Genomic DNA, 27,179 nt, shown 5'->3' with positions numbered 1-27,179 from the left:
TTGAGGCCAAAATATTTTAAATAATCAATTAACTCAATTACATGTACATGAATTTGTTCCCCAATAAGGATTCAACTTCTTTGATGGATTTTAAATCAACTGTGATGTGTACATAATCCATTATACAAATAATCAAATGTGTTTATAAGAATTTTAGCATATAACATATATGTTTATCATGCATCTGGTTTACAAATGTGAAAAAAATCATGTGCAAAAAATATCATCAAAATAACAAATGCACTGTACATTGTTCCTATATACCTATGACTAGTTAAACTATATATTTGAAATAAGTCACAACTGGTAACTTTTATTACTATTTAGACTTGTAAATGGAAGCAAAAAAATTCACATTCTCTGGATTAATTAGAAATTTTCAATGTATATATATATAGATTAAAACAACTAAAATAATCAAATAAAAATCGAAAATGAAGCTATATTTACATACTTTTACATATATTCTTTCTGGTAATGATGGGAACTTGGCTACTTAATTAACATGTTTTGACTTCAAATGTTGATACTATTTTATGAAACAGAAATTCTCTCGAGAACTTATTTCTTTTTTGGTGAAAGGAAGGTCAGAAGATTTTCCAGATATGGAGGCAGTCATTGAGCAGGTACGATGAAATTGTTTCTTTATTCCCCCCAGAGAGAGAGTTAATGGCTGTCTTGATCACATTACTTCTGCTGAAAGCTAGGGCAATTGCACGATTCATTTTTAAGTTTAGAGAGAGAAATTCTTGATTAATAGAGATGAGTGCAATAAATGCATCAAAACGATTTTGGAAAGTACAGTAAAACTTGGTTATAACGAACACACTGGGATCTATAAAATTTATATCCGTAATTCGTTATATACATATAAGGAATTCGTTAAATTTATATAGTATTCTAGTAAACGTATTGGCACAATTGTTAGAAAAAAATCATTATCCAGAACTATGCATTTTCAGTTGAAGAACGTGAATGAGAAAATGGATATAGTACGATGAAAATCTTTTCATCACTAAGAGATTAAATTCTTTAGAGGCTGTGTAGGATAAACTAATGCACATGTCTGGATTAGATAAAAGAAATAATGTTCATGGAGCTTACTGTTGTTGATTGTCAATTGTACTCATTATAGACACTTTTTTAGTTAACTTAAATGCCAAAAGATACATGATTCTCTATTACAAATTTATTTGTAGTTATCACTACATGTAACTTTAACATCGTTCACTTTGCTATATATGTTTGTATTTGTAATCAAAAGGGTATTAAGTTAATGAAGAACTGCTTCAATATCTGTTTTTATTTTACAGGAAAACATCTGAGACCGATGATAATAAATTAGGTAAGATTTCTAAGATATAGGTCCACTCCTACATCTATGACAAAAATGCCACTGTGATGTTTGCGGGGGCCCGTGTATATGCTCCTTTCTAAATTTGAATTGTTTAAATAAATTAGATGTTGAGGTTGATTGCTTTCTTGTCGTCATATCACATTGCCTCACATTCAAGATCATAAGGAAAGAAATGAACACCAAAAATGAATAAATAAATAAATTAATTATAAATTGTAAAAAACAAACTGTCTATTATTTCCTTAGACAAGCTCTTAGCTCAGGTAGTAGAACTGTCTGAAACAGATTTCCGACAAAACAAAGAGATTTCGGAGTTAATCATAGCAATTCTGACAACAAACGAAAACATCTCCAAACTGAATCAGTCTATTGGTCAACTAAGAGATGTCACTACAATGGAAGCTTCAGAGAATTCCGATTTTCATCGACATACCACTGAAAATGGTGATCAAGAGGAAGATATGAATGATGTACAGAGAAAGACTGAAGTTGATGTAAATCAATCTGATGGTTTTAGTGAAGAAATACCCGACGAACAACCAAGAACATTATCTGAAAGTAGAGATGAGTCGTCGATCAATTCTTTTGGAGAAGTAACAAAAGATAGAACCGATGAGGAATTGAATATATGTGAAGAAAAGACCGTTGATCCTGACGTCAGTGGAAGCATTGACGATGAGCATAATTCTGTTGAAGAAACGAAATCTGAATATTCCCCAGAGGTAGGCTCTAATTCCGAACCAGTTGGAAACTCTATATTAAGCAGTCATGCTGATCGTACTGCTCTCGTTCTTGAACCGGAAAAATCTATGTCTGAAATAGTAAAGAGTTCTTTGGACAACAACAGCAAGGAATCCAAACCACAAAACCAAGAAAGTAGTACTTCATTCCTATGTTTAAGAGCAATGGAGGATATTCTAACCACAGCGGAGAGTAGAGGAAAACTGAAAAGGAGGCGAACTCAGCGTGACTTCGACAACAGGCTTGTTGTTATGACAGAGGAATCGAAAAATATTGAACAAACGTTAGACACGAAGACTAAGGATTTGCAAATTTTTGAAATGAAAACAGAGTATCCTAGTTTAGAAGGTACATGTATATGTATTATAATTAAATACATGTAACTAACTCAATCAAACCAAAAATCGTGCTCATAAATGAAGTACAAGATTTTTTATATGAAATGTATTTATTTTGTTAGCATATAAACATGATAAAATGCATATTATTTTTACCGACGTTTCCTTTTTCTTGTTCAAGATTTAATACTAGCAACTTTTCTTTATGCAGCAAAATCAAAATTCTTTTAAAACCAGATATGAATTATTTCAGATAAGATAATGATGTTGGCCAAGACAAGACGCGTTGACAAAGACCATTGGGTAGAAGAGTCAAAATTAGCTGGAAGGAAACGTAACAATTTTCACAATGATTTTGCTTTATAAATCCTTATTTTGAATTTTGCTAAATATGCTGGCCAGAGGCCAAAAAGGTTGCAATGCCATGTATATCTGCGATTTGAATATCTTTGTTGTATTGGATAGAGGCCAGGAAAACTAACAGATTGTTTAACATTTTGATCTCCAGTGGATTAATAGTAGTTGTTTTAAGCATTTCTTTAATTTAAAATATTATTCTTCACTGCAATTTTCATTTGAATTCAAAAGAATTGATATAAACTAAAAGAGAAAGAAAACGAACTGAAGCCTAGCCTATAAGTCCGTTTGGAAACTCCTTTTGAAAATAGAAAAGGAGACAAATACTCTAACTGACCGTAAACACTAGAAGTGAAAAGGTTGATAAATAAATATTACCAGTCGACTGGTCAAAAACATCGTGAGGTCTCTATTTTGAGCAGGTAAATGTAATGATTAGCAGATGATAAGTTTAAAAGCTTCTCAAGACTTAAAACTGGAATGAATACATCAGTTATATTACAATCTAACAACCTTGCAAAAAGCCATTTCATCGAGAAAAAAATGGAAATGCTGACTTTGAATGAAAATGGCTGAAAGCCAAGCATATAACATTAACTTTTTTATCAGTAGCCTGTTTATAGGTAATTTCAAAATTTTATCCGACGAAGAACATGCCATTGATTTCCAGATGAGTTAATAGAAAATAACGTATTGTGCAGTTGATATGGGGAAAGAATGATGGGAAAGTTGAAGTCATCAAATATTCTATTAATTTTATTGCTAGTTGTCATAAGCGTTTCTGGTCAGTAAAAATAAAAAAAAAATGTCACAATTTTGATAAACTGCAGTCTTTTAATCAGGATCCACTGGGATTTATGAAATCAACATATGATTTACATATTTTTTTGTTAATGGGTAATGGCAAAAGACCGAATTGAAGAAAATACATATGCACATGCATTGTTGATAAAGATAAAAATAATCCCATACACCAAAATAAAAATTTCTGTTTGTCGGTATCTTTACAATAATTGAATCCTCAGTAACTTTAAGTAAAAAAATCTGTACAATTCTTTCAAAATGCAACTCTTTTGAACTTTTGATATTTAAATTCAGACCGGAAGAAGAATAGCCTTTTCAGAGATTTATCATTAATTCTATGACTATCATATGATTTTAACTTTTAAACCTCTCTATTATTTAGCAGATTTTTTTTTCTACAAATTCACAAATATCTAGAAAATCATGATCAACAGAGATAAAATTGTAATAAAATTGTAAAAATTCAAAATTTGATTTTTTTTCTTTTGTTACCTTAAAAACTATGATATGATATATCTTCATAATGGATTAAAAATTCTCAAATTTTATATTTTATTAGACGAAGCTTTAGAACATCAACCTGGAGGTGGATTTGACACTATATTTATTCTGGATACATCTGCCAGCATGGAGGGTGATGGTATTAAGCAGTTGAAAGGCACTGTTAATGATATTTTAGATGGTAATCAAAATTTGCATTTTAAATTATAGCCAAAAATTGAATTAATATTCCTGTTCAAATGCGAAGTAACAGCACATAAGAAGTCATTTTTTAATGTGTTGGCCTTTTAAAAATATTTTGCAGGTCAACTGTATTTAATATAGAAATATTAATTTGCGAGATTTCTTTACATTTAACTTTGCAGCACTTTTCAAATATCTAAATACTATATTTCATAGGCGTCGAAGCAAATTGAAAGTGGAGGGGAGGGGGAGCTAATTTAAAGTGTGTGTGTAAGTGGAGGGGCTTCGAAGCGTATGCATTTGTTTCATGATTCATCTAGAATCATCTCTTAAAATAACATGACTAAATCGATTTAAAACCCTTCTATTAACCAATACCATGAATCTGCACACAAATATAACATGTATAAGACAGTATAACTTGACAGGGAATGGACGGTAAATATACGAGTAAATTTATAAAGCAGACTTGGCATTTAAGTCTATGGCCTCTTACATATCTGCAAATAAATATTTTATTTAATTAAAGTTTACGATATAACGTCATATTAAGAAAAGAAGCGATCAGCAAACTGTTATAACTTGTTATCTGGAATTTAATGAACAACCAAATAAATTGCTTGTACTACACTGTAACTAGCAAGGTTTAGTTTAAAGCTCCCAGAAAGCTCATGTGAGCAAATTATTTTCTTTGAAGAAAACTAAAGCATTGTTATTTTTGTCTTGCGTCAAAGTAAATGTTTTTTTTTAAAATAAGGCTTAGGCCCAACCCATTTTGAATCTTAACTGTAGCTTGTTATCTCTGACATTTGTCGAAGTATATATAATTTCTACAATTTAAGAGGACTGGCATTGAGGCAAGGGAATAATTGCATACTTTGAGCGGTTTATTTTAAGTGTTACATGTACAAGGGTCGTTCAATAAATAATGCAATATTTCATCTAAAAATATGACAAAAGTAAATAACACATACTCTTGGTAGTTTAAATCCTACCAGACATTCCCTGTTACCTTTTACACATGATTATGTCTTTGTATCCATGCACAGAAAACCTCAACATACTCATCTTTAGAGCATGTTTGGAGCACTTGCTTCTCGTTATCATAATAAAATGATATCCTTTCTTTGATTCCACATTATTATTAATCTAATTTTTCGGATATGAAAAGTTCACCTATGTTTTGTCATTAATCAAGCAATTTTATCAAATCTTTTATTATTTTTTTTTAAAAAGACAGTTGCCACATTTACCGCATGTTTTCTCTTAAGCATTTGTAAGAAAATAGGGCACCTATCTGAGAGAAATATTGTTATTTTTTATTCTTTGTCCAAATTCTACAAAATGCTGTTATGATTTAATATTTAGAATCTTAACGATGTCTCTCCATGTACATTTAGTATTTTCAGATATAATGTGGCACATAGCATCGATATTTTTGGTGTTCCCCTAAATTTCAATCGGCCAGACTGATTGTAATATTTAAACTCTCCTTTTTTCTTCTAAGTTATAGTGTCCATCTGAAAAGTATACAACTTTAAACATGTTATAAAAGATAACTTTTTTCTATTTAAAAAAACATATCTTATAAATATGAATTCTTCGGCGAATTATGTAGAAAGCACATAGGCTGTTATTTTCATTTTCTTGGCAGAAATCATTCATAAACAGTTTTCCGCTCAGTGCAGTGAATTTCTTTGCGAGGACAATACGAAAATTCATTGCCTTTTTTTTCGTTAGAACCTCTTTAGTGAAACTTTTCAACTGTGTAAAAATAAAATTAAATGCCTCAACATTTAGTATGTTGCATTACTTATTGGATGATCCTCGTATAATTCACTTTTGATATGCCTTTATATGGATAGTGCATATAAAACTATTTTGCTCAAATATAATAATAATTGTTGTAGAATTTCAAAGATTTTCTGCATTGGATCAACATGTTGCTGTTATCACATTCGGAAAAGAAAATAGATTTCAATGCTATTATTCCAATCGCTACTACGAGATCAAGCAATCAATTGGTGAGAAAATATTTTTGAAATTTTTTTTACAGTTATTGATATTTCAATCCTTTTACATGTGTCTATTATTTAGTGGACAATTAAAAAAATATAATTTTTTCTAGATCAACTAACTTGCGATGGGCCATCACCCTTTGGAGCAGGTCTTTTACTTTCATGCGGTGCACGAAGTAAACTTTTTTTTGTTAGCTATAAATTAATACCATATATTACATTGAATACTATGATGAAATAATACCTTCAAAGAAAACACTGTTTTCAAACTGTGTGTTTTAGATGGCTTTACCAAAGTTGGGAAGTGGAACATCAGACCAAATATCATTCTAATTTCGGATGGCAGACCTACAGATATCCATTATCCTGAAGGTCCAGAGGATCCAGATATATACGATACCAATAGAGTATGTTGTTTTTGTGGTTTGGATACTTATTGAAAGGCGTATTCAACCGATTGATCTTGAACAAACATGCATTGCTTCGTCAAAAATGTCACACTTTAAAGCATGCTAAATTTGGGACCAATGTTTAATATAATATGATGGGCCAGATATGACAAAGAAGACGTTGACACCTTGTCGGAATGGATTAAATGTATTAAATCAATGTTAAAAGCGCGTATTAAAAGATTGAGGGGCAAGATGAAAACAATCTATCCTTCTGTGTTCAATAATTCAGAAGTGAAAAAAAGAATTAGATAGATTACATGATCAGTACGTACTGGTACCTGCCGACAAAGCAGGTAACAACATTGTCTTCGTTTGTAAGGCTCATTTTATAAATTTTATTTTAGAAGAACTTGGATTTAATTCTACAAGTGGTGACCCTACTTATACTCATACTTTCCTTTCTAAAGAAGAAATTCTTCAAAATCAAATGCCAGTCTTAAATATTTTTCATATTCCACAGATCCAAAAGGAATTTGAACTACCCTTTACATGTACGAGGGCCGTTCAAAAATTACGCAGACTCTGCTATTATTTGCTCTTACAGACGTCATATAGTTATGAAATTTCACAGAAATATGTATTTTTAATATTCCAATGAATTTTGGGCAAAATTTCTAATTTTTAAAAACATTCTACTAAAATTATCGGTATCTGCTGATTGAGAGGTACTCTGAAGTTAAAGCAAAAGCATGCGGAATCCAAAATTTAACTCTATATATTTAATTCTATAATTCGCGATATTTTTCGACAATTTTCTCAAATGTATCTTTAAATTGTTTTATTATTATGTATTTAGATTTCTGACGTGATATTTGAAGTATTAACAGAAATATAGTGATTTTTCTCTGATGCGATTCCCGTGAAAACGATTGTGAATCGACGGCGCACCACACTTTTGCTAAATTATGTGTAATGCTCAAAATATCGCCAACATAGATCCAAAACATGCATAATAAAACAAGTAGTAAACTAGGGTATTCGTGACATTCGTCCACAAATAGCAAATTGAAATTTTAGACCGTTAGACCTCTGTAAAAAGGGTATAAGGGAGGACGAGAAGAAGATTTTCGACGAAAACTTTATCCTGACTATAAAGAACTTGATTGAGAGTCACTAATATCTCATATATACCCTGCAGTTTTTGTTTTTAAAACAAAAGAGATGAATATTCTTTACTTGTTTAATAGATATTAAGCTTTACAAGAAATGGTGTTTTGATGTTGAGTAGATAAGGTAACTCAAACTGTGCAGGTACTCTTGGGAAAAGGTTGAGAAAATGAGAGATAAATCGCATATTTTTTATAATGCCTGTGACGTCAAAGATTTTGCTGCTCCGTGAATTAATGATATGTCCTGAAAAATCACTCAAAATTGATACCAATTTACAACATTTTGATATGAAATTTCGATATAATAAAGATTCTTTTATATTTTGTGTGACATTTTGCCTGATTATGTCTAAATATTTTTTCTGTGCAACAAGTCCGCGTAATTTTTGATGCACTCATATATACCTTCATAAAAATTCATACAAAGTGTATATATTTCAGTTTTCGTTACTTTTCATTAAGATATTGACAGTAGTGAAGGAAAAACTTCCGGAGTATGGTGCAACAATATATTTAAGAAGTGGTGTGAATCAGATGTGGAGATGGAAAAAAATTCCAAAGAACTTTAATAAATTTATTTTACCAAAATCAACAGAAAAAATTACAACTTTTCAACTTTATATACAAATACAAAAACATATATAACAGCTGTTTTTTTATCAAAAATGGATCAAAATTTACATTGACACAGACAAAATTATTTTGTTATTTCTGACTACACACAAGTACTCTGAAAATAAGAGATTTTAGGTTTACAATATCTATGTGGTTTTTAGGGACCAGATATTCAAGCAATATATTGGAATGTCAATGGGTACCAATTGCGCTTTAAAATACCTATTCTCTCAATGAAAGAATTTGTGCAAAATCTTACTTGAAAAGATTAAAACACTTGCTGTGGCCTTCAAATCGAATAAAATATTGTCAAAAAATGGTAATTTCCATTCCTACGTCGAGAAAATCCTGGTGAACCTTTAAAAGATACCACAGGTGACACATCTGTTTCATCCTTGGATATTTTACTTGAAAAGGACGTGAATGATAATCTAACAATCAAGCTATATGATAAACATAATGACTTTAACTTCTCTATCGTCAACTTCCCATATTTATGCATCAATATACCTACATCACCTGCATACGGAGTGTATATATTTCAGTTGATTCGATACGCAAGGGTTTGCTCTACGTATGAACAATTTCTAAAACGATATAGTAAATTATTGACAAGCAAGTTGATGAAACAATGATAACAAAAATATTTTAAATTCTATGGTTGATAAAATGACCTTGTTCAGCAGATATAATTTGTCATTGAGTTAAATGCTGACTGACGGTTTTCATTGTTAGTCCTTTATTTATGCACTGAATTGACGACGGATTTTCCCGTTATTTCCCGATCATGACAAAGAGCACACAGTGGGTTTGAAAGGTCGGCAGGGAATGCTCACTCCTCCATGGCACCTGATCCCACCTCTGATGTTTCGGATGCTCTTATTTTGTATTGTTTTATGGACTTTGAGATTGAATACTGTTTGTTATCTCCATATCTATCAGATCTTTAATTCTTTTGTATTTAAAAAGAGATATTTAAAGATTTATTAGATTATTAAGATGTATATGATAATATATGTAACGGTTTCAACACAGATGAATAAGTTTTTTTTTATATAAATCACTCAAATTTTAAATTTTGATAAAAATCTCAACATTTAAAAATTTTCTGACTTTTAAAAATTGTAGTTAGTTACATATTTATCAATTTAAAATCAACTGGTATGATTTCCACAGCTTTTTGCTTGGGAGGCTGTAGGGTCAAAAATTAATTAAAATTAAAAACCAGATTTTGTTCAATATATTTTTTTCAGATATGGTATCTTTAGCTGTGAACTATCATTTGACAAAGAAAAAATTATAAAATTTTATGTTTTAAAATTTGATCAATTTCTATATCTTTATATGTCTCTCCAAAATTTAAAAAATGGAGATTGAAATAGTCTAAAAATGGCTGCCACCCCCAAGCCTCGTTAAATTTCTTAATAGAAAATATTAAATATATAAAGCATTTAAACAATTGTTTGCAAACTTGGTAAATTTTTCTATTGCAGACACTTGGAGAATTAAAAAATATTGTTGAGGACCTAGCAAATCTAGATTTTTCGATTAAATGTGTTCCTGTTGGTGATCCAGATATGGTACAGTGTATGTTCTGTAGTTACATAAAAATCTTCAAGTATAGGTATCAGTAGTCCGTATATATATCGCATATAAATTTACTCTTGGATGACTCTTTTTGATTTTTATTCAATTAGAGCATACTTCAAAATGATCTTAATGGCAATATAATTGATTTAAACTCTTATTGAGACTTGAATAATTAAGCATTTGATAAATTTAACCTTTGCAGTATTCATTTAAAACACTTGGCATGGTCTACATATGATTCCTCTCGAGAGGGACGTTAAACAATATACAATCAATCAATCAATCATAAGCGAGCCATCGATAATATAAATATATAAATTTTAAAAAGGAATGCATGTACATTTATTTTCCATGATTATATTTTATGATTGTAGTCAACACTTGAAATGATATCTGGACTTTCCATTGGAGGAAAAATTATCCATCTGCATGAGGCCAGAAAGCTTGGGAGGTTCCCACGCAACGTTGTAAGTTTTTTGTCTATTTCTATATGGATGATACCACAACAGAATTTAATTTAAAATATAAAACATTTCTTTTGTACTTTGGTTTCAGCCTTGAAAGACAATATCTCTTATTTTCATAAATGATTTTTTTTCCCGTTTTCAGGAAAAATTGAAAAAAATCTTCAAGAATCCTTAGAATAAAATATAAGTGGACTTTAAAGTTAAATCCGAGAAAAATATAACCTACTTTTATAATATAAGTGTACAAATGAACAAATGTATGTAAATCACAACATTTACCTAATGAGACACATTGATTTTGATTTAAAAAAATCCGTAAATTAATGAAAGTCCTTTTTATATATCAATCACTTTTTAAATTTTTCATTTGAGAAAGGATTTTTGTACATTTATAATATCGTTTTTCTGCAAAAACTTTAACCTTGATCACATCTATGAGTGGATGGGGCTATGTATGCCTGTCATATTTCACGGGTGTTTACTTTGAGAAAGATCTTTCTTGTCGTACCACCAAATTGGCCTCGTGAGCGTGGAGTTAGTCCAAATTTTGCCAAAGCTTTTGAAACTTTCATGATCTTGTCCTTAACTTTTGAATATTTGGTGCTAGGGCCTATAAGCTTCACATGTGTATTCACTGTGATAAAACCTTTAAATGGGCATAAAAATATAAGACCATTTGATCTTGTCTGTAGGGTATGACCCACTTTAAAAAAAACTTTAACCTTGACCATTACATTTGAATCGTAAGTACTAGGGCATTTATCACAAACGAATATCTTCAACAGTTTTACAGAAATATAATTTAGATTTTTTTTTATTTTTATTTTTGTCATTTCTAAATCACTAGGATCAGATGCCTGTTAAATGAGATCTCCCACATTACATTTAAACTCATAATTTAATTTCAAACACTTTATTTACACATTTTCACCAATGGATTAAATTGGTAGTATCTACACATAGAGCCAGTATGCCTTTGGAAGGCATCATTGCGAATGAGGATTTTGCAAGTATGTTTACCCTATCTTTCTATATGGCAGTTTTCAATTATTGTTGGTTCGCATATAATACTTTAGTCTAATTGCTTTTTAACTGGATCAAGTAACAAAGACATAGGCTAGTGTCTAGTGAAATGTAACAATGTATATCACTTAAGTTAGGACACAATAGATAGGCCACATTTGTCCCAGTTCAATTTTTCTGAAACTTTGATATTTTGCTCTAAGATACAAAATCTCTCTTTATATACTAGTATAATATGACAGAAATTCAACCACAAAGTTTGAATTATTGCCCATCAGGCCCCTGCAAGAAGATTGTGAAATCAGACATTCGACTAGAAAATGAGCCTCATTTTAAAATAATAATTGATTTATTGTATACTGTGATTTTCTGTGAAATACTGTTTATGAAGATAACCTTTTTGTTACTTAAACTCAGTAAGTTGTATTGATACTTGAAAAATCAACAGAATGATTCAAATGGGTCATAGAATAACATTCGTAAAGATAAAGAAAATTGAATCAGCGCTTTCAGATATTTTGACGATTAAAAAACATAATTTTCAAACTTATTGGTTTAAAGTTTTTGCGGACAAACAGAAAAACAAGTAAACAGGCAAAAAATAGACAGACAGACGGACAGGGCAGAAACTATATTCCTCCGAATCTTCGACAAAGGGGACATAAACTTATTTAACGAGTAAAGTAAATACAAACAGTTTTACTAGTAAATTGTAGTTCATTACTTACTATAGTTAACTTTATAATACCATGGCTTAGTATTGGTACGCACGGAAGCCCACTAGTGCCAACCTGTATATATAAAGGAAAAGCGAAATATAAAAGCAAACCTCTATTTTTTATAAAGGAAATGCGATATATATAAAGGAAACCTTTATATATATATATATATATATATATATATATATATATATATATATATATATATATAACACACTAAAAATGACCAACGACACGAACAATAAAAATTGTCAAATTTTCAGTTATATCAAAGGACAAAGAAAAAAGTTAAAAAGTCATAAGAACAAAGGAAAAATAGAAACAAAAACAACTAGCACTACTACTAAACTACTATAAACACTAGATATTTACATACTTAATTACATGTTGAATTTTAAATTTTTAAGAACAATAATAAAGAAAGAAATCCGGACCGCTATGAAATGCGTCCGGCATTGAAAATTCATAATGCGATTTACATAATTGAACGAATTAATTATGCTAATTAATTACGACAATCAGTAAATCGTTTGTTTTTCTCTCAAAATGGCGTAACTTTACTTAATAAAGAATAATCAAAGAAAAATAAGATGGCAGGGATATATAAACATATGAATTATGATCCATTATAAATTTTGAAATATTTAAAGACTTATTACCGGGAAAAAATAATTAACAAAGGTGAAAACAATACATAGTTATGTGGGTTGTTCGAGAGTTGGTGACGCAAATTGACTGTAGAGTTTACACTAAATTGAGAGAATAATCTTGTTTAGTATCATCAGGAATTGGGTCTAATTTACGTTCATTCTGGTGAAGTCATTCAGTTTGTTAATACCATTAGGGCGGAATGACTATATATATATATATATATATATATATATATATATATATATATATATATATATATATATATATATATATATATATATCATTGCCACTACTGTCATATCCTCCCAATTGTGAATCAAGGTTGAAATGTTCCCCAACTTTTCATAGAAATTTTTGGTCCTAATGGTCAATGGTGGTTATTGACTCTCCTGTGGAGATGTTGTTTCACCAATATACTGTTTGGAAAACTTTGCAACTGATGAGATAAATGCAGTTGTCAGTATGACAGGACAAACTTCCTAGTATTTTGTAGCTGCGGCCTGTAACAGGGCTGTTAAAACTGTCTGTGTCAGTACTGTGCTTACAAAGAAGAAAATTCTGTCAGAGCAAGTTTTAAAGCCCCCGTTAGGTAATGGGTTGTCCAATTTGAGGTTATTTCCATGTCCTTAAAATAGAGAAATGCTTCACATTATGACGCATATTTGCAGAATGGTAAAGACCTTCTGTCATTTCTTTGTTTATCAGAGAATTTATTTAACTTCTATTTAAGGATACCAGTTTCAAGGTTATTTTTGATGTCATTACATTTTTAGTATAATATAATAATAATATATATATATATTAGTATTTTCATACGTTTTCCTTACCTTTTCAACTGAGGATATAATTTTCCGAAATTGTATGAAACTATACGAGTTGTAATATAATATAGAAACCAAACTTGATTCTTCGATGCATATTTTCAAAATGCCAGAGGACTACAAAACAGTATTTTTGTCCTTAAACAATATATTGCGATGAGCGAATTACTAGTATTTTTATCAAGGTCATTGCCTCACAATTGCAATTCCAAGATGCCAAAAGAAGACTTGCAGAGATGGACAAACCAACTTTTGATGCTATGTTTGCGAATTTAGTGACAACAGAAGAATTTACTCAAGATGACAAGGTTTGTGGTATTAACATCTATACATAAAACACAATTTCATTTTGATTTATACCAGACTTGTACTTATTAATAGCTACATTAAAGGTGCATAGACACAAATTTGAAGTTAATATTTTCTGTTTGATATGACGACTTATATATTGCATTAGCATTACATATACACACGAAAATATATTTAAAATCTGATTTCATATCAAAGTTATTGAAACATTTTTATACACACGAAAATATATTTAAAATCTGATTTCATATCAAAAGAATTACCTTGAAACTTCAAAAAGTTTTAAAAATTAATCTTTATTTGTTGTTTTCTAACGTAGATGTGTCAAAATTTTTATAAGTAATTAATACCTAAAATTTATTATTCATCCTTAATCGCATCATTTTGTCCGTTAAAGCTTTTTTTGCACAAATTTTAATTCTTATTTTTGTATGTAAGAAAGGTGTTTTAAGCAATTCACAAAAAAAAAAAAAATACAAAAAATAAGGAAACCTGATTTTGATAATCTTCTTCAAATTTATACCTTTTAATATTATAGTCAGACTAGCTCAGTTGATATATACTCTTACTTTTACACCGTGCAAACTTCATTTTAATCTGGGTCTTTTTAAAGTACACCTTTTATTCATTTTTTCACAATGATTCATACTAGAAAATTCTAATTTTAAAACGAACTCTTTCCTAGTTAGCGCAGTCCCCAACACATTGTTTTTATTATATTCACGGATCCAGAGACAGTCAAATATCAATTATCAAATTTAAAGATAACAAACTCAGGAAATCAATGAAAGAGTTCCTCCTACTTCTACTCACTGAAAAAAAAATTTAGGAAAAAAAACAAATTATTATATGTGTTCAATATACCTTTTTGTAGAGAAAAAAAACACAAATTTATAAAGAAGTGATCCTTTGAGAAAACTTTACATATATGTTAAAATAATATAATTTATATTGTTGAAGCAAAATTAAACATATTTCCTGTTCAGATAGTGAGTGCGTATTATACTGTAAACCAACTTTTATTCGCGACGACTTTATTTCGCGATTTACCAGGCGTAAAATACTTCGCGACTATAACTTTTCGCGATTAAGCTTTTTTTATCTGTAGTTAATAGATATGTAGATACTTTAAGGTCCGGTTCGCGGCGAGAAATATTAGCGATTACAAGGATCTTGCGAACTTCGCGAAAATTTCTCGCACGCGAATAAAAGTTGGTTTACAGTATTTGTATCAATCATAACCCTTTTGGACATTTCTCTCTTTCTTATGTGTATTTCCATCGTGACTTTAATTCTTATTCTTTGATTCTTGTTTTCTTTCCTTGTTTTTACTAATAGTTTAAGTAGCTTTTCATATTCTTCGATGTTTTATGTTTGATTGGTAACCGTTGTTAGTTGAAAGTAGATAGAATGAGGCCGTATAATCTGATAAGGCCCTGTGTCAGCACGAAAATGTTTCTTTACTACTAAATGGCCCAAAGTTCCGATTAAACATATAAATTTAGAGTTCTCCACTGGCGAGTTATGGCGTCTCCATACGAGTAAAAATCTCCAGGTGGACGTAAAACTACAAACAAACAAAACAATATTTTTGTTGTTTGTTGTCTGTGGTTTAAATTGACTAAATCATTTGAATAAATTTACGATAATCACAATTCAAATAACTTGATAGAAATCCAAGTTATATTGCCGACAAATTGTACCGGGTTATGTAAAAATAGCGGAATTTAAAACAAGTCTGAGAAACTGTACAGGCAATTTTTTTAGCTTAAATGTGATCCTAGTTTAGTTTAGAAATATGCACTATTATTAATAGTAAAAAAGATCAGCTTTCGTAAAATTAAAATAAATTTTTACATGTTTTATTATGTGGTATTTTTAACAGGATGATATATTTAAGATACTTTCTGGATCCTTAAAAGAATTGAAGCCAGTTGCCAATGATCAGGAGATACTAAAAGATCAAGAGTGTCAAGAGAGGGACCCTAACATGCCTAACATTGGCACCAGGGTAAGGCGTGGTCCAGACTGGAAATGGAATGACCATGATAGCCATCAACTAGGCACCGTGACAGGACATTCTAAAGACCGTAAATTTTAACATTTCATTCGAGTATTTTTTTTCAAACCTTATATTCTTATTAGATTTTATGATAATTTCTTGCACTAATTATATACTAGTATTTGCGTTTTAATTCCTAATTTTGACGTCGACTAAGTGCACAGGAAATTGATAAATGATTAATTACCCTTAATTCTTATTTTTTCTTATACGATGTCTTATATGCAGCTGGTTGGCTTTCCGTGGAATGGGACACAGGAGGGAATTGTAGGCACAGGTATGGAGCTGATGGATGCTATGAGGTCGTAGTATGTGATGACCCTCGAGTACTAAATGATGAGCTGATATCAGTTGGCTGTTTGGTATCCAGAGGTATTTTTAATGGGAATTCTTTATGCTTTTTTTCCATACGAGGCCTATTTCTGATGTCAATTTCTTTAGCAATTACGTTTTATAATATTTCTTTTAATATGAAGCTTAATTTTTTTTACTTCAAATAAAAAAAAATAATGATTATCATTATATACAAGTTAGATGTATATTTGGTCAAATCATAATTTGAATTGCAAGTATAAAATTTTGTAACTTCCATTTTAAATTTTAGATAATGTTATTTTAAGATTTAGTTTAATTTTGATAGTTAAAAAACGTAATTGATGGAAAGTAGACGTATTTTTTACTGTACCTTTTTGTAGGAATAGACTGGGAATGGGGAGACCAGGATGGAGGGGCAGGCATAATAGGAACTGTTTATCGTGTCAGTGAAAGAGCTATAATCCATGTAAGTCTTTCATTGATTTTGCTGGCTTTGATCATTGTAGTACATGGACTATATTTTAAAGCAAAAACACAAGGACTAAGCCCATTTACATACCAAATGTATGTTTTTTATATTCGTCCACCATGTATTGAGATTCTGGAGACAAGGGATTTCAGAAAATTTGAACATTCTGTTGTTAAGCATTTAAATGAAATTTTACAATTCCTAGTAAAGAAATCAGTATTTTATCTATTTTATATCAAAATGCATAGTATTTCTGAAACTAAATACTCTTGAACTGAAAAATGATAAAACTCTTTGTTCTCAGCTTCCTTCAATTTTTTATCGCACAAAATTTGTTGTATAACTTTAAGAAAGCAAAAGACTAAGCGTTACTCTCGCCCAAAGAAATCTTTACTGAATATTGCTGAATTTTGTTCATAAGGTACGTTGGCCGAATGGTAACAGGAATAGCTATCGTTTTGGATTTTACGGAAAATTTGATGTTCAGCTTTGGTAAGGAGTATTTTTGCATTGTTCTAAGCATGGCCTTCGATGATCTGTTTGTTACTAGGGCATTTTAACATAATATTTGTTTGCTATGAGATATACGACAGCCAGATACAATATCTGCATTCATTCTATTCAGAACAACCACAATAAATGAAATGTATGGAGATAACGAACAGTATTCAGACTCAAAAGTCCGTAAAAAATACAAATTAGGAATAGAGCAAAAGCGGACCTCTAAAATATCAGAGGTTGGATCAGGTGCCATGGCTAAGTGAGCATCCCCTGCCGATCAGTCACACCCACTGTGTGCTCTTTGTTATGAATGGGAAAAAAGGGAAAAATCCGTCGTCCATTGAGTGTGTAAATAATGGATTAACAGCTGGTATAAAAGACATCAGCCAGCATTTGACTTTATGATAAATTGTGTTTGCTGACAAGGTCATTGTACCAACCTTAGAAGTTACGAATTGATCTGTTTTTCAGTGATCCATTCTCAGCTGAAGTTAAAGAAGCTTTAAAACGTCAGAATCTGATGTCTTCTGCTAGTAGTCAATTAATGAACCCACCGTCGCCGTCAAAACCAACAACAAATATAGGTAGTCAGTTGTTGTTATATTGTAAAGTTTTCATATATTTATAAAAATCAGTCTGTCGTGATTACTTTTTTTTTCAATTTCGGGATTGAATTTGTTTAGATCTAAATAAAGAAAAAGAGCCAGAAAAACAAAATGCAGCTGAGGAAGAAAAGATGTCTCCTGAAGACTTAAAACATACTGGTGCCTCTCTGAACATTATGGATATGGCACCCCCTGTAAAGCACTCTGTTTGGTCGGATTTTGATTTTCCTGCTGATATCTCAAATAGCTTTTCAAACAGGAGAAACAGACGAAAACCTTCGGCCAAGGTTACTGCTACATCAGTCAAAAATCCAAACAATACAGGTAATACAAAACAGAATAAAAACATTCTGCTCTCGAAAATGTAAGGTTGACTTAAAACATTAAAGACACATGATACAAACAAACTTATGTCAAAAAGTTTGAAAATAACAACTTGGGTCATGTTTGAATAAATAAAATAAATAAGTTTCACCGTGTATTTGTTTTTTTTTTTTATCTTTTATAGAAAATTTCACAAAAAAGATTTGAAGGGAAAGGTATTTGTATAAATTAATAAGAATGGTTTCACAAGGGCTTTTGAACATCACAGAAGGTTTATAATTTCTTTAAATATTCTAGAAATTTATTTGTTTCATTTGCAATGAAATTGGGCCAAAAAATATATACTAATCAAGGCATCCATTTTTTGTTTGTATCATCTGTCCTTAAATACAAATAAATTTGATTTATTATTTGATCACATATAAATATGTGATTTACCGTCCAAAAAGGTAAACATTAGTTAAAAAAAAAGTATATGGATATTAATTCTTGTAAGGTTTCATTTCAGGGGGAAAAGAAAAGACACATGATCAACAGGCAACAGATTCAAAAGATAGATTATTTGGAGGCACTGGTGCTTCAAACGATGTCTTAAATCCAGATGTTTCAAATTCAGGTCTATCAACGGGAGGCGCTTTACAAAAATTCGAAAATGAAGAAAGTGCTCCTGCAAAGCCAAAAGTTAAATCTGAAGAGATTGTAAATAATCCTTCTGCAAAATCAAATAATCAGATCTCTGTAAAGAGTTATATATCTTTAAAAGACGAGAAAGATATCAATGAAGGTGGCGAAATTTTATTAAAATGTTTAGTAACTGAGTCTAATGATAAAAATAAGGACAGCTCGGTGTCCACGTCAAAACGTTTGGAAGACCACTATACAGATAATAAGCAAAAGACAAATAGCTTTTCAAGCGTTCAAGATTCAGTCTCCGCAACAACGTGTTGGGAGTGGAAGGATTCATCTGGGCAGTGGAAACTTTATCCTGAGGATGTACAAGATAAATTGAGGGAAAAATTTTTGAAAAACCCGAAATCAACAGTGCTTATATCTTTAGAAAATTCTTGGTAAGGATATATACTCAACAATAAAAAAGGAAACGCATAATTGTAACTCATCAAAGAAATTTTGAAAAAGTATATGGAACAACTATTTTTTATCATTAAATACCTGTGACCTATTTAAAGTACACCATTTTTAAACCCCAAATGTTGAATTATTTCCTCTGATTATTAATGTTTATGAAAATAGTGTTTTGCATGATTTCTTTTAAATCATGAGTCTATTTTCAATGAAATTTTTAATTTAGAGAAACAATACACTCCTATTAAAACCATATGTTTGCTTTGATTGCAATGTTAATGCGGCAATGTAAAGCCTGAATTAAGATGAACGCAATAAGGCTCTAACAATGATTATAACCAAAATAAGAAGTTTTAACTGCATTTGGTATACATCAAACGACTTTGCAGCAGTTAAACGCACGTCTCCACCAGCTATGAACACATATTACGGACCTAGATCCTGTTGGCGGTAAACCACATCCTGAAAGGACTGTCAGCTTCTCCATCAGCACCTGCGCAATCGACTGGAAACTTCTGTACAAACTGCTGAAATCAGCATAAAATGCACAAAATGTTCTCAAAGACTGAGAGGAGCTGGTATTCGTGCACGACGTCCGTACACTAAAATCCACTTGCGCTGAGTGGTCGCAAAGGACATGTGGATTGGTAAAGAAGATTGGCTCTAAAATTTGGAGGCGAAGTCAATGATACAACTTAACTTGTCAATTTGGAAAATAGGACTTATTTGATTTTTATCACAACTGACTCTAATATCACTTTTAAAAATTAGGGTTTAAACCGAAAACTTAGATTATCATGTTTAATCAGAATATGCGTTTCTTCTTTGTTGAGTATATTTTCAATCATATTAATTATATTAAAGTTTATACCTTGATATCATACAGTAGGAGATTCATGGCCTAATCACCTATTGGTGATCTTTTTGATGATTATAGTATACAGAAATGAGAAATATTTGACTTTCAATTTTATTCGCAAAGTCTCTAAAATTGAATATTATTTGCTGAGCAAATATGATTGATGTTCAGTTTCAGAGTTGTGCTATTTCAAGGCAAACATATCAACACAGAAACCAAGGAAATATCAGAAATCAGGAGATTTGGTAATTAAACATGAATTAAATAATAGGGTTTACATTTTGAAGTATTATTGAAAAAAAAAGAAACGACACAAATTTTTAACACTTACGAATTTTGTCTCTATAATTTTCATCATCTTTAATTCGTTTGGGGAAAATTCTCAAAGGAAGACAAATTCTGATCTTCTATTTGGCGGTTACATGTAACATTTGAGTACAGAATTTTAATTATCAAACGCAATATGAAATCTTTTAACATTAAATGTATCATGACAAGTCAGAGATGAATATTGACAGCTTCATTTTTCTTGCACATTTAAGTATTGAAAGCCTGCCTGAAATTATATATGAATTACAGATAATTACTGCATATATATTATAGTACGGAAAAAGCAGTATCAGTCTGGATTACTTTTTAGCTGACTGATTTTTTTTTTCAGATCCTGATCAAGTGAAATGACAGAGAGAACAAAATAAATTTGTAATATAAAAAAAAAAGATAGTAATTTTTTTATTCTTTATTGTTTCAAAATAAACTGATTATATGGATTTAATTTAAACTTTACAAGTGCCATATTCATGCTTTGTTATTGACAGATTAAACATAGCTATTAATTATTATTTATCCTCTTGTTTCATTTTTTTATATTCGACCAGAGCTGATAGATGGATTGCATAATTCGTGTGAACTTAAGAACACTTGTCTAGTATCTTTGTCATTCCATGTTACATTTGTGTTTTATTTATTTATCAGCTTGCACTATGTGCCATCGTTGAGATGTACAATGAATATGATATCTTTGCATTTTTGTTTAATATCTCTCTTTAATATAATATAAAACGATTCAGAAATGGTTAAAGGCATTTGCAAAAAGTGTTTGTAATATACCATCCATGTACTTAAATTAGTACAGGGAAGTACTCTGAGTTGATATTAGAAGGGTGCTGTCCTTGAGTTTTTGTTTCCCTACACTGTACGTCCAACAATTCAGTGTCGTCACACACGATCTGTTAGCACAGCTAGATTATTTTATTTAACACATGCAGTATTGATTTTTTTTTTCAAAAAAGATTCTCATAAACGCATACTTAGGGACGGGGTTATGTACAGGTTCCAGCTCGAGAAAGGGCTGTTCACATTCCACATAGAGCTCGAACCAGAGGTAAATAGGATCTAAAATTTCTAATTTATGTTTTTTTCTGACTTTTTCATTATCAATAAGCATTGTTTTAGAGTCACTTGAACAGATTGTAATAGTGAAAAAAATATTTCTGAGCTCAGTTCTTCTCTGTAGTATGTTTCCACTTTCAGAAATTCTTCCCAAAAGTGCGCAAAAATATTGCACCTTATATTGCACCTTTTTTGTAGCGTTATGGTCAAAGCCAAATATATAAAACCAATACGCTACAGAATTGAAGCTAATATTTTTATTGACGATAAGGAATTATTCTAGTTGTATACAACATTTATAGAATCAAATGTTTTGTAATAAAATAAACATGTTTTTATATTTAAACAGAGTTTTGACATGATGGAAGGTTCAACTTCCTCTCTGAAATACGGACAAGGCCTTATGCAAAAATTTGGAAAGCCAATGAACGGGGTCCAACCACCAGATTACGTGGTTTTCTGTTGTAACCAAGAATTCAGCGACTTTAGTTCAGAATACGTTTCCGCTTAACTTACTAACCCTAAAATATAGCACTGTCCTTTATATCTTTTTCTAAATGTTTTCTAGTGAGGATCTGAATTCTCTTTTTTTTCACCAACATGACCAAGGTATGAAAAATTTTGAATGTAAATTTAATTAACAGAAAAACTTCAAAACACCAGTCGTATTTTCATCCATGTTTTGTTTGAAAAAAAATTCTCAAAAAGTGGATTAATTCAGTGCCTTATCCATATATACCCTATGCTTGAAAGTGAAAACGTATTTCTTTTTCTAGGCCTTGCATGCATTATGTATAGAGAGAGTCAGGAATGCTGTATATAACAACCCTCAGTCAAGAATTAGATTGAAAATATTTTTTCACAAACAAAATCAGGTAAGGGGATAAAAGTATTGGGCTATAGACAGCGTACTTTCTACGGAATCTGATGTTAATGAAACAAGTGAAAGTGCAGAACCTAGTCTAAGAGACAGTGTATTTTCTATGGATGCAGAAGGCAAAAGTATTTTGGGTCTTGTAGGACATTTTGTCCTTTGTATTTAAGAAACACATAGAGCTGAACAAACATTTTGTCACATCAAATATAAATTTAAAGATAGGATTTTAGTGAACAAAGTGAAAATGCAGAGCCTTGGATATCTTATGGTTTATGCGTAATTTATCACGTTCATTTAACAGTCAGGTGGAAAATGCAAAAAGGTTATTGTCAAAAATAAAACTCAAATGAGTTATTTTCTTTGTCACTATGAGTTACCAATCTTTTCTACCCCTTATTAAAAGGGAAAAAAATCTGTTTGTAAAATAAACTTTACAAGTTATTTTTCCAATAACCTGTTTGCATATTATGGACCTGACTGTTTAAAGTCTTAGATTTGTTCCTATTATTTTCTAAAATTAATGTTTGTATGATTCCATGTCTAAGTAAAAGTTAAAACCAGACACTGAGATTTTTGACATTTTTGTCTAGTGTGAAAGATAAGGTATTGGGCCAGAGGCACTGTGCATTGGTTATGATGATGTTAAACAGTCCAATGTTTGAAGAAGGCTTTATTTAAAAATCTTTTTACTTCATAAACGTTTTGTGTATATCGTAATATTTCTTCCTTATGTGTGCAATAATATGCAGTGATGATATAAATGATACAGAGCGTGTTATGGAGATATATGTAAATGATGGCATATGGAAAAACCCTGCAAAATCAGATTTCCATTTAATAAGTTTATTATCTTTTATTCAGGTCTGGTGTTCTTCTTTTGATCATCATGTAGAGGAAACAGGTGATTGCGAGGAAGTTTTCCCAGAATTCCTGGAGTTTCTCTATACCTGAAAGGTAAAACTGAACGAGGAAAACGCCATTCTACAAAATCAGTCACAAATGTAAATATAAGTGATATGGTATCATTTTTTGAGTTTTATTGGGATGTAAAACGGCTTTATGAGATTTGATCACGTGACCAACCCGTTTTACATCCCAATAAAACTCAAAAAATGATATTACCTTATTTCTTAAAATGAAACAGTTTTGACTTTAACATAATTCTTAAGAATAAAAGGAGAGAGAAAAAGTCTGCTCTTATTCTTTTAAATATTGTTTTTTGAAAAAAAAAAACCAATCCCTATACTCACGGCAGCTGGATGAATCACACAATTATGATTTGGGAAAGATAAATTGCCAGAGGCAAGAAGGAACAGAAACACAAAAGTTGAGAAATGCATACACATTAACAATGTATCCCCCCTTTTCCCATCTTTCTGTAATAATTTTTTAACTTGTGTAAAAATAAGAATCGCAACGAAAATATCATGACTAAGAAAATTCCAGCCCTTTCTAAATATATTATGGGTTAAAAGTTTATGACAGAAGCAAGTGCCATATTAATTGAGCAGTCAATGTTATCATATGTCCAGTTTCTGGTTACAGGACTAATCCCCGGAATGACCATATGAAACATACATGTAGTCCTGACTCCCGCTGGAATAAGTTTTGTAACAGACTGGCTCTAGAGTAGGACTTCACTAAGTCTTTTGAAACTCTTGCATTAGATTCATTTTTACGAGGGACTTGGGTTACTCTTGGTAATAGTTTAATGTATAGAGTGCGATTTTCCCCGGGACCACTCACAATAAATTCTAGTCATATTGGTAAACTGGTTTAATTTTTGATATTAAATTGATTAATATTTTTGAGGATAACTTTGAAAAGAAACAGAAAAAAAACAATTTTTACCATATATCTCTATTATAATTATCTTTACTTTTCATAAGAAGTGGGGGCTTTGGAAGGGGATTAAATAAATCCCATTTCGGCATAGTGACTTTGTCATTGAAATCCAATTAGCCCCACCCCCACCCCACCCTCCCTTCCGTTCAACACAAGAAATTTTCATTCTATGAAAGCCGGTTATCCCCTTTTCACCACGGATTTATATTTAAAGTGTTATTTTTTCATTGACGCCCACCCCTTTTCAAGCTTAAACACCCTCACACACTTTTTCAAAGCATGGTCAAAATCTCACAAAGTTAACGATATACATAATCTTGTTGTGAAAAAGTTAACACATCCAACCCAAAAAGATTTTGTAAAAAAAGGTTTTAGAAATTGGATAAATTTTGGTTTTTTTTTCAATTATGCTGTGAAAATTATTTATAAATCTGTCTCGTTGTTCCCACTTTCAAAAGCATAAAGTTTTAATAATTCTTTCAATAAAAATATAATGACAGGGGATATTTTGCATGTACATGTATAAATGAAAAAAAATAGAATCATGAAAATTTTCTAAGAAAGATTACTGTATAACAATTCAAAACTTTATATAAATATATCTTTCAATATATATATATATATATATATATATATATATATATATATATATATATATATATATATATATATATATATATATATATATATATATATATATATATATATATATATATATATATATATATATATATATATATATATATATATATATATATATATATATATATATATATATATATATATATATATATATATATATATATATATATATATATATATATATATATATATATATATATATATATATATATATATATATATATATATATATATATATATATATATATATATATATATATATATATATATATATATATATATATATATATATATATATATATATATATATATATATATATATATATATATATATATATATATATATATATATATATATATATATATATATATATATATATATATATATTATGCACATTTTCTTTTTTTCCCACTAAATTTATTGTGTGGCTTGGCCAAAACCAAACAGATAGCACCAGTTTTTAATGACAGGCATGGCAAGTATACACTGAAATAAAGAAAATTCAATTGGAGTTTCGGAAGAAAATAATTGTGAAATACCTATATTGCAAAAGCAGGGTCATTGATATATTTTTCATTGTATGTACTATTTGCATAATCCTACGTATATAAATAATGTTCATGTGGATAGGAAAACTTTGTGATAAGGAAATTTTAAAATGCTTAGCAAACGGAAAGCAGATTTCCCTAAATAACTGTAGGGGAATTTAACGTCTATTTATAGATTGAAAATTATCAGCAGGAATAATGGACTCACAGATTGAACATAGCAAGGTTCGTAAAATATAATATACATTAAAGACTTTCTGCTTAACATTAAATCATTCTTACTTTTTCTTAGTCTGATATCTTGTTTAACCACTCCTATTTCTCCCAAATGTCAAAAATGAAAATTAACTCTGATATTTAAAATGTTTACATCATTAAATCTACTTTCACTTTAACTTTAAGACTTTTAAAAATTGTTTCTAACAATGTTGAGCTTATGCAGTTGTCATATACACATATATGTGTATTGATATTGAGTCCAAACATATTTTATAATCAATTAAATCAATAAGCATGTACATGAATTTGTTCGGTAAGGAATTCGGATGATTATGTACGGATTTTAAATTCTGTGTATACTCCCTACAAATACAAAAATGTCTATTGGATTTGAGAAATGAAAGTAATATTTTTTTCCATTGCCTGATGTATCAAAGATAAAAATTGGTCGGAAAACGTCATCAATGCGCGCAGTTGGTAACTTTCATTACTATTTAGTATTTACGACCACGACCTAGTGAATGGAAGTAAAATATTTAACATATATTCGCTTAATTTAGACATTTTTCATGTATTTATAGATTCCACCAACTAAAATGAAATAAAAATCAAAAATGAAGATATAACATACTTTACATGATATTTTTTTTGGATTTCTTTCTGAGAACTTGGCTACTTTATTAGCATTATTAACATTTATGTTTGACTTCAAATGGTGAAACTTTAATTTGTATGAAACAGAAATTAGAACTCTTTTCTTTTGTTGATAGGAAGTTGGGTCAGAAGATTTTCCAGATATGGAGGCAGTGATTGAGAAGGTAAGATGAAAATGTTCTATCAATCCCCAAGAGAGAGAGAGAGAGAGAGAGAGAGAGAGAGAGAGAGAGAGAGAGAGAGAGAGAGAGAGAGAGAAAACAATTGTTTATCACAAATCAATATAAAGAGTCCAAGGACAATTCATCAAAACTTTAAAGAGAGAAATTCGTGATAAGGAGAGATGAGAGCTATGTATAAATTAAAACGAATTTTGAAATTATATACAGTTGAACTTCGATATCTCGAACTCCGATATCTCAAATACCATGTATATATCGAAGTGACGTGGAAGTCCCAACCACTTAATCTATAAGAATCTCGAATCCCCGGTTATCTTTTTTTTTTCTCAGCCGAAATGTTCGAAATAACGAAGTTTGTCTGTACATGCATTTGCAAAATTGTAAGAAAATAAAATCATCCAGTACTATGCATTTTCAGTTGAAGAACGTGAATGAGAAAATGGATATAGTACAAAAAGAAAATATGTTCATCACTAAGAGATTAAATTCAGAGGAAGAATGGAGGTAAACTATGTTCAGATAATTTAATTCTACACATGTCTGGAT

The 27,179-nt window shown here is 30.2% G+C and overlaps 1 protein-coding gene and 1 long non-coding RNA gene across 2 annotated transcripts; both read left to right on the top strand.

Moving 5' to 3' along the window:
• Nucleotides 1-762: 762 nt before the first annotated feature.
• On the top strand, nt 763-21,088 carry LOC134274933 (uncharacterized). The gene is made up of 20 exons (XM_062757177.1): nt 763-803; nt 1,314-1,345; nt 1,604-2,446; nt 2,690-2,770; nt 4,157-4,279; nt 6,192-6,305; nt 6,410-6,475; nt 6,582-6,706; nt 9,969-10,055; nt 10,440-10,532; nt 13,932-14,054; nt 15,941-16,145; nt 16,346-16,489; nt 16,813-16,898; nt 17,323-17,393; nt 17,874-17,986; nt 18,086-18,331; nt 18,840-19,398; nt 20,445-20,518; nt 20,935-21,088. The coding sequence occupies exons 1-20, from the start codon at nt 763-765 to the stop codon at nt 20,952-20,954; spliced, it is 3,246 nt and encodes a 1,081-aa protein (XP_062613161.1). The 3' UTR covers nt 20,955-21,088.
• A 2,321-nt stretch (nt 21,089-23,409) lies between these two features.
• On the top strand, nt 23,410-27,143 carry LOC134274941 (uncharacterized). Its single transcript, XR_009993736.1, has 4 exons — nt 23,410-23,543; nt 25,754-25,803; nt 26,568-26,615; nt 27,052-27,143. It is a non-coding gene; the product is annotated as an uncharacterized LOC134274941 (long non-coding RNA).
• The last annotated feature ends 36 nt before the right edge of the window (nt 27,144-27,179 follow it).

The sequence above is a fragment of the Saccostrea cucullata genome, unplaced genomic scaffold, assembly GCF_032062105.1.
Source record: "Saccostrea cucullata isolate Sc308-1 unplaced genomic scaffold, CSIRO_AGI_Scuc_v1 ctg816, whole genome shotgun sequence".
In the NCBI taxonomy this organism is placed as follows: domain Eukaryota; kingdom Metazoa; phylum Mollusca; class Bivalvia; order Ostreida; family Ostreidae; genus Saccostrea; species Saccostrea cuccullata.
Note: the sequence above shows the minus strand (reverse complement) of the source record. Positions and strands in the feature narration are given on the sequence as shown.